The sequence below is a fragment of the Puma concolor genome, chromosome B2, assembly GCF_028749965.1.
Source record: "Puma concolor isolate L17-30 chromosome B2, mPumCon1.1.hap2, whole genome shotgun sequence".
Taxonomy (NCBI): domain Eukaryota; kingdom Metazoa; phylum Chordata; class Mammalia; order Carnivora; family Felidae; genus Puma; species Puma concolor.
Window position 1 is genome coordinate 37,967,022 of NC_141671.1, and position 15,002 is coordinate 37,982,023.

Genomic DNA, 15,002 nt, shown 5'->3' on the forward strand with positions numbered 1-15,002 from the left:
AGGAGGGGTGCTTGATTGCCAGTGGGTGAGAGCACAGAGTTCTGATACTAGAGACTGGGTAGCTGGGTGACACCATTTTCACCCCTCCAACACATGTGCATACACGCCTACACACGCCACAATGATCCATCCCAGTAAACTAAGCAGTGCATCGAGTGGAGAACAAAGCTGTTACACCAGGCCCCAGCCAAATGGGTCAATGGTGCTCCAGAAGAACACCACAAGTCTCTCTGCTTGCTTAGTTTACGGACTATAAAGTGCTTCATAGTTTGACTTCTAGGGGAAACTGGATGTAATTTCAATCACATTTCTTTCTGTTCACTGGTCCATCTATTCAATGTTTTTTCTTTTTCTTTTCTTATTCTTGAATACAGAAAGAGAAAAAAACTTTATTTTTATTTCCTTTTTTATGAAAAAGATTCTAATTTTTTCTACAATAGTTTTTACTTTTTTGTATATTTTTAAAATTCTATTTTACTTTCATCACTTCATTTTATTCTATTTTACTGTATTCATTTTTTTCATTTTCAAACATTTTCCTTTTTTTCTTTTTTATCTTTCTTATCATTTTTTTCTCTATCGTATCAAGCTTCTTTCAACAACCAGACCAAAACACACCTAGAATCTAGCATCCTTTATTTGATTTCTTTGTGTTGTTTTTAATTTTTTCATTTTTATTTATTTATTTATTTTATTAATTCTTTTACTTCCTTCAAAATGATGAAATGAAGGAATTCACCCCAAAAGAAATAACAGGAGGAAATGACAGCCAGGGACTTAATACAGACACAAGCAAGATATCTGAACCAGAATTTAGAATCACAATAATAACAATACTAGCTGGGGTTGAAAAAAAGCATAGAATCCCTTTCTGCGGAGATAAAAGAAGTAAAATCTAGTCAGAACAAAGTTAAAAATGCTCTGAGATGCAATCTCGAATGGATGCCATGGTAACAAGGATGGATGAAGCAGAATGGCGAATCAGCAATATAAAGGACAAACTTATAGAGAATAATGAAGCGGAAAAAAAGAGGGAAACTAAGGCAAAAGAGCACGAGATAAGAATTAGAGAACTCAGTGACTCATTAGAAAGGAATAACATCCGAATCATAGGGGTCTCAGTAGATGAAGAGAGAGAAAAAGGGGTAGAAGGCTTATGTAAGCAAATCATAGCAGAAAACTTTCCTAACCTGGGGAAAGACACAAACATCAAAATCCAGGAAGCACAGAGAACTCCCATTAGATTCAACAAAAACCGACCATCAACAAGGCATATCATAGTCAAATTCACAAAATACTCAGGCAAGGAAAGAATCATGAAAGCAGCAAAGGAAAACAAGTCCTTAAACTACAAGGGAAGAGAGATCAGGTTCACAGCAGACCCATTCACAGAAACTTGTCAGGCCAGAAAGGAGTGGCAAGATATATTCAATGTGCTGAACTGGAAACAAATACAACCAAAAATTCTTTATCCAGCAAGGTTGTCATTCAAAATAGAAGGAGATATAAAAAGATTCCCAAACAAAAACTAAAGGAGTTTGTGACCATTAAACCAGCCCTGCAAGAAATTTTAAGGGGACTCTCTGAAGGGGAGAAAAGACAGAAAAAAATGACCAAAAATAACAAAGACTAGAAAGGACCAGAGAACACCACCAGAAATTCCAACTTTACAGGCAACATAATGGCAATAAATTCATATCTTTCGGTACTCACTTTACATGTCAACGGACTAAACACTCCAATCAGAAGACACAGGGTAACAGAATGGATGAGTAAACAAAAATCCATCTATATGCTGTTTACGAGAGACCCATTTTAATGACCTGAAGACACCTTCAGATTGAAATTAAGGGATGGAGAACCATCTATCATGCTAATGGTCACAAAAGAAAGCCAGAGTGGCCACACTTGTATCAGAGAATCTAGATTTTAAAATAAAGAATGTAACAAGAGATGAAGAAGGGTATTATATCATAATTAAGGGGTCTATCCACCAAGAAGATCCAACAATTGTAACATTTATGCTCCAAACTTGAGAGGACCCAAATATATAAATCAATTAATCACAAACATACAGAAACTCATTGAAAATAACAGGGGACTTCAACACCCCACTTACAACAAAGGACAGATCATCTAAACAGAAAATCAACAAGGAAACGATATCGTTGAATGACACACTGGACTGCACGGACTTAACATATATTCAGAACATTTCATCCCAAAGCAGTAGAATACACATTCTTCTCGAGTGCATATGGAACATTCCTCAGAATAGATCACATACTGGGACACAAATCAGCCCTTAACAACTACAAAAAGATCGAGATCATACCATGCATATTTTCAGACCACAACACTATGAAACTCGAAATCAACCACAAGAAAAAATTTGGAAAGACAACAAATACTTGGAGATTAAAGAACATCCCACTAAAGAATGAATGGGCTAACCAATACGTGAAAGAGAAAATTTAAAAGTACATGGAAGCCAATGAAAATGATAACACCACAGCCCAAAACCTCTGGGACGCAGCAAAGGCGGTCATAAGAGGGAAGTATATAGCAATCCAGGCCTTCCTAAAGAAGGTCGAAAGGTTTCAGATATGCAACCTAACCTTACACCTTAAAGAGCTGGAAAAAGAACAGCAAATAAAACCCCGAACCACTAAAAGACAGGGAATAATAAAGATTAGAGTAGAAATCAGTGCTATTGAAACCAAAAAAAAAAAATATTAGAACAACAGATCAATGAAACCGGGAGCTGGTTCTTCAAAATAATTTAAAAAATTGATAAAACCCTAGCCAGTCTGATCAAAAAGAAAAAGGAAAGGACCCAAATAAATAAAATCAAGAATGAAAGAGGAGAGATCACAACCAACACAGCAGAAATACAAACAATAATAAGAGAATATTATGAGCAATTATATGCCAATAAATGGAGCAGTCTGGAAGAAATGGACAAATTCCTAGAAACATATAATAAAACTACCAAAACTGAAACAAGAAGAAATAGAAAATTTGAACAGACCCATAACCAGTAGAGAAATCGAATTAATAATCAAAAGTCTCCCAAAAAACAAGATTCCAGGGCCAAAAGGCTTTCCAGGGGAATTCTACCAAACATTTAAAGAAGAATTAACACCTATTCTTTTGAAGCTGTTCCAAAAAATAGAAGTGGAAGGAAAACTTCCAGACTCATTCTGTGAAGGCAGCATTACGTTGATTCCAAAACCAAAGACCCCACTAAAAAGGAGAACTACAGATCAATTTCCCTGATGAACCTGGATGGAAAAATCTTCAACAAGATATTAGCAACCGGATCCAACAATACATTAAAAGAATTATTCACCATGACCAAGTGGGATTTATACCTGGGATGCAGGGCTTGTTCAATATCCACAAAACAATCAATGTGATTCACCACATCAATAAAAGAAAGGACAAGAACCACATGATCCTCTCAATAGATGCAGAGAAAACATTTGACAAAATACAGCATGCTTTCTTGACAAAACCCCTCAAGAATGTAAGGATAGAAGAATCATACCTCAAGATCATAAAACCAAATATGAAAGACCCACCGCTAATATCATCTTCAATGGGGAAAAACTGAGCACTTTCCCCCTAAGGTCAGGAACACGACAGGAATGTCCACTCTCACCACTGTTATTCAACATAGTATTGGAAGTCCTAGCCTCAGCAATCAGACAACACAAAGAAATAAAAGGCATCCAAATTGGCAAGGAGAAAGTCAAACTTTCACTCTTCACAGACATGATACTCTGTATGGAAAATCCAAAAGATTCCACCAAAAACTGCTAGAACTGATCCATGAATTCAGCAAAGTGGCATGATATAAAATCAACGCACAGAAATCGGTTGCATTCCTATACACCAACAATGAAGCAACAGAAAAAGAAATCAAGGAATCGACCCCATTTACAATTTGCACCAAAAACCATAAAATATCTAGGAATAAACCTAACCAAAGAGGTGAAAAATCTATACACTGAAAACTATAGAAAGCTTATGAAAGAAATTGAAGACACAAAAAAATGGAAAAATATTCCATGCTCATGGATTGGAACAAATATTGTTAAAATGTCAGAACTACCGAAAGCAATCTACATATTCAATGCAATCCTAATCAAAATTGCACTGGCATTCTTCTCAGAACTAGAACAAACCATCCTAAAATTTGTATGACACCAGAAAAAGACCCCAAACAGCCAAAGCAATCCTGAAAAAGAAAACCAAAGCTGAAGGCTTCAAGATATATTACAAAGCTGTAATCATCAAGACAGTATGGTACTGGCACAAAAACAGACACTCAGATCAATGGAACAGAATAGAGAACCCAGAAATGGACCTGCAAACGTATGGCTAACTAATCTTTGACAAAGCATCCAATAGAAAAAAGAAAGTCTCTTCAGCAAATGGTGCTGGGAAAACTGGACAGCAACATGCAGAAAAATGAACCTGGACCACTTTCTTACACCATACACAAAAGTAAACTCAAAATGGATGAAAGACCTAAATGTAAGACAGGAAGCCATCAAAATCCTTGAGGAGAAAGCAAGCAAAAACCTCTTTGACGTTGGCTGCAGCAACTTCTTACTCAACACATCTCCAGAGGCAAGGGAAACAAAAGCAAAAATGAACTATTGGGACCTCATCAAGACAAAAAGCTTCTACATGGCAAAGGAAACAATCAGCAAAACCAAAAGACAACTGACAGAATGGGAGAAGATATATGCAAATAATGTATCAGACAAAGGGCTGTATCCAAAATGTATGAAGAACTTATCAAACTCAACATCCAAAAAAATAATCCTGTGAAATGGGCAAAAGACATGAATAGATATTTCTCTAAAAAAGACATCCAGATGGCAAACAGACCATGAAAAAATGCTCAACATCACTCATCATCAGGGAAATACAAATTAAAACCACAATAAGATACCACCTCAGACCAATCAGAATGGCTAAAATTAATAACTCGGGCAACAACAGATGTTGGTGAGGATGTGGGAAAAGAGGATCTCTTTTGCATTGTTGGTGGGAATGCAAACTGGTGCAGCCACTCAGGAAAACAGTGCGGCGCTTCCTCAAAAAACTAAAAGTAGAACTACCCTATGGCCCAGCAATTGCACTACTAGGTATTTATGCAAGGGATACAGGTGTGCTGTTTCAAAGGGGCACATGCACCCCAATGTTTATAGCAGCAGCACTATCAACAATACCCAAAGTATGGAAAGGGCCCAAATGTCCATTGACGGATGAATGGATAAAGATGTAGTGTGTATACACACACACACACACACACACACACACACACACACACACACACACACACAATGGAGTATTACTCGGCAACCAAAAAGAATGAAATCTTGCCATTTGCAACTATGTGGATGGAACTAGAGGGTATTATGCTAAGCGAAATTAGTCAGAGAAAGACACATATCATTACAACTTCACTCATATGAGGAATTTAAGATATAAAACAGATGAACACAAAGGAAGGGAAGCAAAATAATATAAACACAAGGGGGGGGACAAAACATAAGGGACTCTTTAATACAGAGAACAAACTGAGGGATGCTAGATGGGTCAGGGGTAAGGGGAGGGGCTAAATGGGTAAGGGGCATTAAGGAGGACACTTGTTGAGATGAGCACTGGATGTTATACATAGTGGATGAATCACTGGAATCTACTCTTGAAATCATTATTGCACTATATGCTAACTAATTTGGATATAAATTTTAAAAATTAATTAATTAAATTATTAAACAAATTATGACCACAAATAGTTTACTTACGTCATTCCAAGAATTCTAGTATAAAAATCCAATGACTTTTTAGGATCTTTAACTCGTAGCATGGTCTGCTGCAACAGAAAATCCTAAGGAGAAAAAGTGTATATTAAACACATTTGACTTCTGACACTCGTTACCAACATTAATTGTGCTTTCTGTAGCAAGATACAGTCCACCTTTGCAACGTAATGTTTAAGAAGAAAGCATTCTGGGGGCATCTGGGTGGTTCAGTCACTTAAACATCCAAGTGTCTGATTCTTGACTTCACTTCAGGTCATGATCTCACAGTTCATGAGTTCAAGCCCTGCATCTGGCTCTGCACTGACAGCATGGATCCTGCTTGGGATTCTCTGTCTCCCTCTCTCTCTGCCCTTCTACCCTTCGCACATGCTCATTTATTCTTTCAAAATAAATAAACATGAAAAAATAAATGAAACCAGTCTAAAAACTACTTTATCTTAATAAGTAGATCTTAATGAATGTAATTTAATTCTTCATTCACACCTTATAATCACATATAAGGCAGCTGGCTCTGAAATTACATGCTTCTATAATATTTGGATTGTTTTTCTAGGCAGGTGCTGCACTCCTAAAGGTCTTGGTTTCAGCAAGCAGCTGGAAAAGAGCAAAGCTGCCCCTGACTTCTAGGTGCTGGCCTGGCACTCACAACCAGGCCTTGGGTTTCCCCTGGTGAACAGAATCTCAGAAACTCTTACAAAGTCACTCTGTGACTGCAATGAAGTGAGATCAAAACAAATGCAGCAAAACCAATTCCACTTCATACTCTTATTCAGCACAGATTGAAAGAAGGCACTGTTTCAACTTTGGTGAGGTAGGTAGGATCTATACACAGGTTTTCAAATGATCAAAACTATCTGAAAAAATATTACTACTGTATTCTACTACTACTTAGGTTACCTGCTTTAAAAATGTGCAGAATTTACTTAATTTTAATGATTCAAAAACATTTCTGTGAACAGCAATTACTGTCTTACAATATAATAGAGCAGCTCCGGGTACATTTACTACTACTTGTCCCTGTATTGAGATGGTCCCTGGAACTCCTGTTTTTACTTTACTTTTTTTTTTTTTTAATGTTTATTTATATTTTTGAAAAAGAGAGACAAAGCATGAGCGGGGGAGGGGCAGACAGCAAGGGAGATGCAGAATCCCAAGCAGGCTCCAGGCTCTGAGCTGTCAGTAGAGCTGGACGCAGGACTTGAACTCACGAACCATGAGATCATAACTTGAGCCGAAGCCTGACGCTTAACCGACTGAGCCACCCAGGCGCCCTTTATTCTTTTAATGAGCTTTCAGTCCCCTCACTCACCATTAAGCTATGAGCTGTCAATTCTATCAGCAAAATTCTCATTTCTTGGATACAAGAGAGCTAATTTCCCTGAACTTCTCACCAGCCTAGCACCTTGACCACCTACCCCTCCTGCCACACACACTGGTTGTTACTTTTCTCTCTTACCATGTCCTCTATGGTCTATTCTTGGGGAGAGATCCGTGAAATAGTTAATTCAGATCACTCTTCTACTCAAAAACCGTGGAAAGTCTCCCCCATTTCATGAAAGCCAAAGCCCCTCCAGTGGCCCTCTGGCTCTGGCAGGCTCTCTCACCTCTGCTCCTGCCCACTCACTCAGCCTGCTTGCTGTGTCTTCAGCAGCTCACTCAGGGCCTCTGCTGGAAGGCTTTCTCCAGAGCCACTTCTAACCTTTTATACTCTGCTCAAATGTCATCTTCCAAATGAGGCCTCAGCTGACTACCATAACTCTCCACTTAGCCCATTTTTTCATTTTCTTTTTCCATAGCACTCATTGCCTTTCAATATGCTATTTACAGTATTTTATATTTATCTTTTGTTCTTCTTTCCCCCATAAAATATAAACCCCATAAGGGCAGGGATGCTTGTTTTGTATGCTTGATGCAACCTCAGGGCAGAATCTGGCAGAGTAGGTACCCAATAAATATTTGTTGAGAATGAGTAAATGAACTTTCAGTAGATGAGGTTTCTTTCCAATCAAGCTGCATCCAACATAAATTGAAATCTAAAATCCTTTTAAAATCTGTTCTGTAATGGCCCAGTTTACCATTGCACCAATGACATTGGTTATATTCATATTTCATCTTTTCAAACTCTTTCTACCAACATTGGTATCCTTAGACTATGAATGACTTTATTATTACTTCTGTTGCATCCATAAACTCTGAGAGAGTTCATGCTCTTTGACCAAGATGTTTCCCTTTTAAAAATCTAAGGAAAACATTACAAATTCTGACAAAGATTTATGTACAAGGACATTCATCATAACACTTACATAACAACTACATGCCGGACACTGTTCTAAGAGATTCACAAAACTTATATAATCTTCCCAACAACCCTATGAAATATGTATTATTACCATCCCCATTTTGCTGCTGAGACAGTGTCACAGAAAAAATTCCATCCCAAGCAGTTTGGTTCCAAAGTACTTGCTTTCAACCACCATGGCTAAACTGTCTCTAACAACAAAGAAACCAATAAATGACGATAAAAGTATAATTGAATATTATGAATACATTTAAAATGCTGCTTTAGAGGTATATTAAATGGCATGGGGACATGCACATGACATAAGTTTAAAAGAATACATATATGTATAATTTATTTAATATGCTATTAAGATTAATTACATATTTTTTTCTTAACATTTATTTATTTTTGAGAGAGAGAGAACACGTGCAAGTAGGGAAGGGACAGAGAGAGAGGGGTACAGAGGATCTGAAGCAGGCTTCATGCTCATAGCAGAGAGCTTGAGGTGGGGCTCAAACCCCAGAATGTGACATCATGACCTGAGTGGAAGTCAGATGCTTAACTGGCTGAGCCACCCAGGCGTCCCAAGATTAATTACATCTTAAAAGTAATGTTAAAAACCTTTAGTTTTATTATTAACATGACTATGTACTAAAACTAAATACGTACATATAAAAGAATATTAAAATGAACTTTTACAAGTCTATACATAGATAACAATACTGTATTGTATGTTTATTTGAGAGTTGTAAGAAAGATCTTTTTTTTTCTTCTTAGAGAGCATGTCTTAAAAGCTGTCCGCACATACATATGAAGAAGGTAACTATCTGAAGTGATCAGCACATTAACTAACCTTATTGTGGTAGTCATTTGGCAATATATATGTATATCAAATCACTACATTGTACACCCAAAACTTACACATTGTTATATGTGGATTATTTCAATAAAGCTGGAAAAAATAGTTTAAAAAAGAGGAAAATGGAAAGATATAGCATTTTTCTGAGAAGACTCAATATGATAAACAAATTATTTTCAAAGATGAAATGTAAACTCTAATGCCATTTTTAACATTAAAATAAGCCTATACATACATGGATGAAAAATTAAAGGTATATTCAATATCAGTGGATTTATTCATAAAAAAAAGAGGCTTATAAATCCTTTGCTATAAAAATGTTATTTGGATGATATAAAAAACAAGCAGGGATTGCTTTTTATAAAATGAGAAAGTTATTCTATGCTAACAGTTTTCTATTTATCACCAACATATTCTGTCAACTCTCTATACTACTGGTAAACCCTTGAATGATCTTGAGAAAAAGTTCCTTTCCCAAAAAGATCCTAAAAATGACTATTTATTGCTATGGTTCTAAAATATTGTTTAAAATAAATATATCTTGTGTTTAAAAAGGTAGTTCTTACATTCATGTCTTGTCTCATCAGACAATTTTTTGTCTTTCCTTTATCATGTTCTAAATTTTGAACAATGAAAGATGTCTCTTATGCCTAAACTATCTTTGGGTTTTCTGGGATGGCTACTAGGTAACAAAGGTTTGCTTCTTTGCCTTATAAAAAGAAAAAGGATATAGGAGCACCTGAGTGGCTCAGTCAGTTGAGCATCCAACTCTTGATTTCAGCTCAGGTCATGATTCCAGGGTAGTGGGATCAAGCCCTGTGTCAGGTTCTGTGTTGAGCATGGAGCCTGGTTAAGATCCACCCCCCCCCCTTATCTACTTGTGCTCACTCTCTCTAAAATAAAAATTAAAAAATAAGAATATAAATAATCATCAGGCTTTGGATGGGGGGGCACATTGTCCAAATTTCATTAGCTCAAAACTACTTTGAAAAAAAACTTTAATGGTGCAGTCAAGGATGTTTCTAGTGCACAATCCTGACAAAATTATAAAGGTGAGACATGGATGTGAACCAAAGGGTCAAGGTCCCTTAGAGCACCTCTGAATCGATCTTTTAGTGTTAAGATGTGAGACTTAGGTAAATCTTCATTTTTTAACTTATGGTGTTTAGCTCCAGCACAATTTGTTGAAAGCCTATCCTTTCTCCATTGGACTGCATTCTCATCTTTGCCAAACATCTATAGAGTATGTTAGTGTGGGTCTACTTCTGTGTTCTCTATTCTGTCCCACTATTCTGTATCTTCTCTGCTAATACCACAGAGTAGTGAGTACTGTAGCTATAGAATAAGTCCTAAAATCAGACTTCCACTTCATCCTTTTTAAAATTTGGTTATTCTAGCTTATGTGCCTTCCATATAAATTTTAGAATAATCTTACCTGTATCTAAAAAAAAAAAAGGTTTGTGTTAAACATGTATATCAATTTGTGGAGAAGTGACATCTTTACAATGCTGAGTCTTCCAATGATGAACACAGTATGTTTCTCTCCATTTATTTACATCTTTATCAGTACTGTTTAATTTTCAACATATAAAGCCTGTATATGTTTGATTTATACCTAAGAAATTTTGTTGAGCAATTGTATTTTTAATCTTGGTGTTCATGTATTCTCTGCTAGTATACAGAAACAGAATTGATTTTTGTATGTTTATCTTTTATCCTGCAACTTCAATAAACTCATTTATTAGTCCTAGAAGAGTTTTTTGTAGATTCCTTAGGATTTCCTATGCACAATCATGTCATCTGCAAATAGGAACAGTTTTATTTCTTCATTCCAATCTATATGACTGTTACTTCCTTTTCCTCCCTTACTGCACTAGCCAGAACTTGTAGCACTATGTTGAGTAAGAGTGGTGAGAACAGACATCCTTGTCTTGTTCCCCCAAATTAGGGAAAAAGCATCACCATTTAGTATAATGTAAGGTTTTTATATATCGTCTTTATCAAGTTGAAAACTTCCACTTCATTCCTACTTTTTTATAGAAAAAAAAATTAAACATACATGGTGTTGAATTTTTGTCAAAAGCTTTTTCTGCATCATTTAACATGATCATGTGATTTTTCTTTAGCCTCCTAAGATAGTGGATTACTTTGATTGATTTTTGAATACTAAACCAGGCTTGCATACCTGGAATAAACCCCACTTGGTCATGGGGGGTTTTTTTATTGCTAGATTATATTTGTTAATATTTTGTCAAGGACTTTTACATCTATATTCATGAGGGATATTAGTCTGTAAATTTCATTTTTTGTCCTGCCTTCATCTGATTTTGCTATCAGAGTTATACTAGCTTTAAATGTTTATTTTTTTTTTAATTTTTTTAAGTAGGCTCCATGCCTAACGTGGGACTTGAACTCACAACCTTGAGATCAAGACTCACACGCTCACTGAGCTGGCCAGCTGCCCAGAGTAATACTAGCTTTATAAAATGAATCAGGAAGTACTCCCTCCTCTTCAATTTTTTTAAAGGGATAATGTAGAATTGATGTTAATTTTTCTTTAATATTTGGAAGAATTCTCCAGTGAAATCATCTGGGCCTTGAAATATCTGTTTTAAAAAGTTATTGATTATTAATTCAATTTCCTTGTGTTATAGAGCTATTCAAATTATTTCATATTGGCCAAGTTATGATAGTTTATATTTTCCAGGAACTGGTCCACTTCATGTAAATTCCCAAATTTACATATACAGAGTTGTTTTTAATACTCCCTTATTATCTTTCTGATGTCTGCAGTCTGTAGTGGTATTTCCTATTTAATTTCTTATATTGGTAATTTGTGTCTTCTATTTTGTCAGTCTTGCTACAAGTTTACCAATTCTATTGTGTTTCTTTTTTTCAAATAATTAGTTTTAATTGTTTCTCTCTAGTCTATTTCTAATTTCAATGATTTCTGCTTTTTATTATTTCCCTCTTTCTGCTTCCTTTGGGTTATTTTGCTCTTTTTCTAGGTTCTTTAGGAAGTAACTTAAGTTATTGATTTGAGACTTTTCTTCTTTTCTAAGGTATTCATTTAGTAATATAAATTTCCCTCTTAGGACTGTTTTACCTGAGATTCCTTTCTTAATTTCAATCTATTTAAAAAAAATTTTTCCCTTGAGATCTCCTCTTGATGCATGAATTATTTAGAAATGTGTTTAGTTTCCAAGTGTTCAGAGATTTCCTGTTGTGTATCTGCTACTGATTTCTAGTTTGATTCAATTGTGGTTGAAAAATGCACTGTGTTGTTTCAATAGTAAATTTGTTAAAGTTGGATTTGGAGCCCATAACATGGTCTGTCTTGGCATATGTTCTGTGGGCATCTGAAAATAAAAGTGTATTCTGCTGTAATTGGGTGGAGTGTTCTTTAAATGTTGATCGGATCTTCTTTGCTGATGGTGTTACAGAGTTTGTCTATATCCTTGTTAATTTTCTGTCTAGTTCTATCAATTATTGAGAGGAGATTTGAAGTCTCCAACTATAAATGTGGATTTTTCAATTTCTCTCTTCCATCAAAGTTTTTGCTTCAGATATTTTTGCAGTTGTTCTTTAGTGCACACACATTTAGGACTGCTAGATCTTCTTGGTCAATTGACCCATTTTCATTACATAAATGTACTTCTCGACCTATGGTAATTTTCTTTGCTCTGGAGTTTACTTTATTTGGTATGAGTATAGCCATTCCTGCTTTCTTTTGATTAATGGTTCCATAATAATCTTATACTATCCTTTTACTTTTAACTTGCCTCTACTACTATATTTGAAGTGAGTTTCATGCAGACAGCATATATTTGGGGCATGTTTTCATTTTCTTTTATTTCAGTTATACTGAGATATAATTAACATAACATGTTTCTGCCTTTATACAGCACTGTATAAGCTTAAGGCATACACCCTGACTCATGTATGTTGTGAAATGATTACCACAATAAGTTTAATTAATATCCACCACCTCATAGATAGATAAGTTGGGGCATGTTTTTAAATCCACTGTGCTAATCTCTAATTGGTGTATTTATACCTAATGTAATTATTGAAATACTAGGGCTTAAGTTGGATATTTTATTTATTTTTGGTTTGTTTTCCGTTAATTTTTTCCTTGCCTTCCTGTGGGTTACTAGAACATCTTTTTATAACTGCATTTTCATTTATCTATAGCATTTTTTCATGTACTCTTTGTATAGCTTTTTTAGTGGTTGCTCTAGGTGTTCAATTATATATGTTATCACAGTCACTTGGTGTCATCATTTTATCAGTTTGGGTGAAGGCAGAAACCTCATCCCTCTCTACATCCCTTTATTCTCTCCCATTTGTAAAGGGCTTAAAATATTTCCACTGCTGGCGTGGGGTAGAATTTCAGGTTCCCCATGTTTCTGCATTAATACAGCAAGTGGGGAAAGCTTGTTATTGTCTGGTGAGGTGAATGTCCTGGCGTCCAACTCAGCCTTCTCGGATACCAGCCTGGCAGGGGGAGGGTGGACATTGCAACCTGTTCAGTGGAAGAAAAGACTTCCTACCCAGCCTTTGCAGGCATAGATAAGGATGCAGCCACTGATTTTTCTGTGGTCTAGTTGTAGCAAAGCTGGTATTGTCTAAAAGTTGTCTGCCTTATCAGGAAATACTGCCTATATCCTGGTCCTGTGAATAGAGAGCAGGGGTTTTTGTTTTGTTTTTGTCTGTACCCATTGACACTTCTGTAGCTCCAAGTTTGGGCTAAATAAGGCAAAAAGAAAACTCAGGAATCTCACCACCATGTTGCTCCTAGGGTCTCAAGGCCCCTAGCTAGTCTGTCTTCTTCTCTCCACCTTTCAGTATCTTCCTATGTTTATTTCATATAAAATGTCAGAGGCTTTAGCTGAACATAGCAGGAGGAATAGGGAAAAGTATACGCACTCCATGTTCCCAGAAAAAGTCTCCAAACTGATTTTATACAAGTGCCCCCCAACAAGTAGGTATGTCTGGTCACCAAATGTCTCTTTCTAATGATGAAGACACATTTCTCTAGAAATGTTGCTAAGGAGCTTTGTATGATATTCCATCAAAATCAAGATCTCCATTGCCTCTATCACCTTCAGTTTTCAAAAAGGAGGAGTTTCAAACTTATGTTAGCTAAATTTTCAGAAATTTTAAGATTTTTTTGGCCTAAAGTGTGTGTTTTGGCCTTAATAACAGTTGAGGCCAACTCCCTTGGGTGCCCATCAACTCTCTTTCCCAATCAGTTTTCAAAAGTGTTGAGCTTCCGGGTTGGTGAACACATGGAGATTGGGGGAGACAGGTCCCCTGAAGAGGATGTGAGTTCCATGTACTTCACCCCATGCATCTCTTCCATCTGGCCGTTCCTGAGCTGTATACTTTCAGGATAAGCTGGTGATCCAGTGCAAACTCTTTCCTAGAATTCTGTTTAAATCTATCCAGCGAGGGAGCAGAGAAGATGTTGGCATAGGAGGACGCTGGGCTCACCTCGTCCTGCAGATCACTTAGATTAGACCCACATCTGCCTAAATAACCCAGAAAATCGCCAGAAGACTAGCAGAACGGACCCTCTGGAGCCAAACATAGACGATAGGCCCACGGAAGAGGGTAGGAAGGGTGGAGAGGTGGTGCATGCTACACCGACTGGCAGGAGGGAGCGGGGTGGTGGAGGGACAGCCCACCCGGCAAGGCAGAGCCCCTGAGTCTGGCTTGCAAAAGCAGAGGGGCCGGACGGAGTGTGTTCTGACAGCCAGCGGGACTTAACATCTGGAATGCTGTAAGTCAACAGCTCTGCTCTCAGAGAGCAGGGAGGGCGAGAGGGCAGCGGGAGGGAGAGTTGTTGAGTCCCAGAAGACAGAGCTCATCTGGAGGGTGAGGGGGGGAACAAAGGCGCTGGCAAGCACATCTCCCTCTCCCACCCCCCAGCCAAAATTCCAAAGGGAACCAGTTCCCATCACCAAACTTGCTTGCCCCACGCAAATGCCCAACACTGTGCTTCTGTGGATCCATC

General features: G+C 36.9%; 1 protein-coding gene across 1 annotated transcript in view; it reads right to left on the bottom strand.

Annotated features, from left to right (window-relative positions):
- GLO1 (glyoxalase I) overlaps positions 1-15,002 on the bottom strand; it is a 36,262-nt gene that overhangs the window by 10,093 nt on the left and 11,167 nt on the right. Inside the window, exon 2 of the mRNA XM_025925298.2 lies at positions 5,826-5,908. Within this exon, the coding sequence (XP_025781083.1) occupies positions 5,826-5,908 (83 nt within the window). The remainder of the gene's footprint in view (positions 1-5,825; positions 5,909-15,002) is intronic.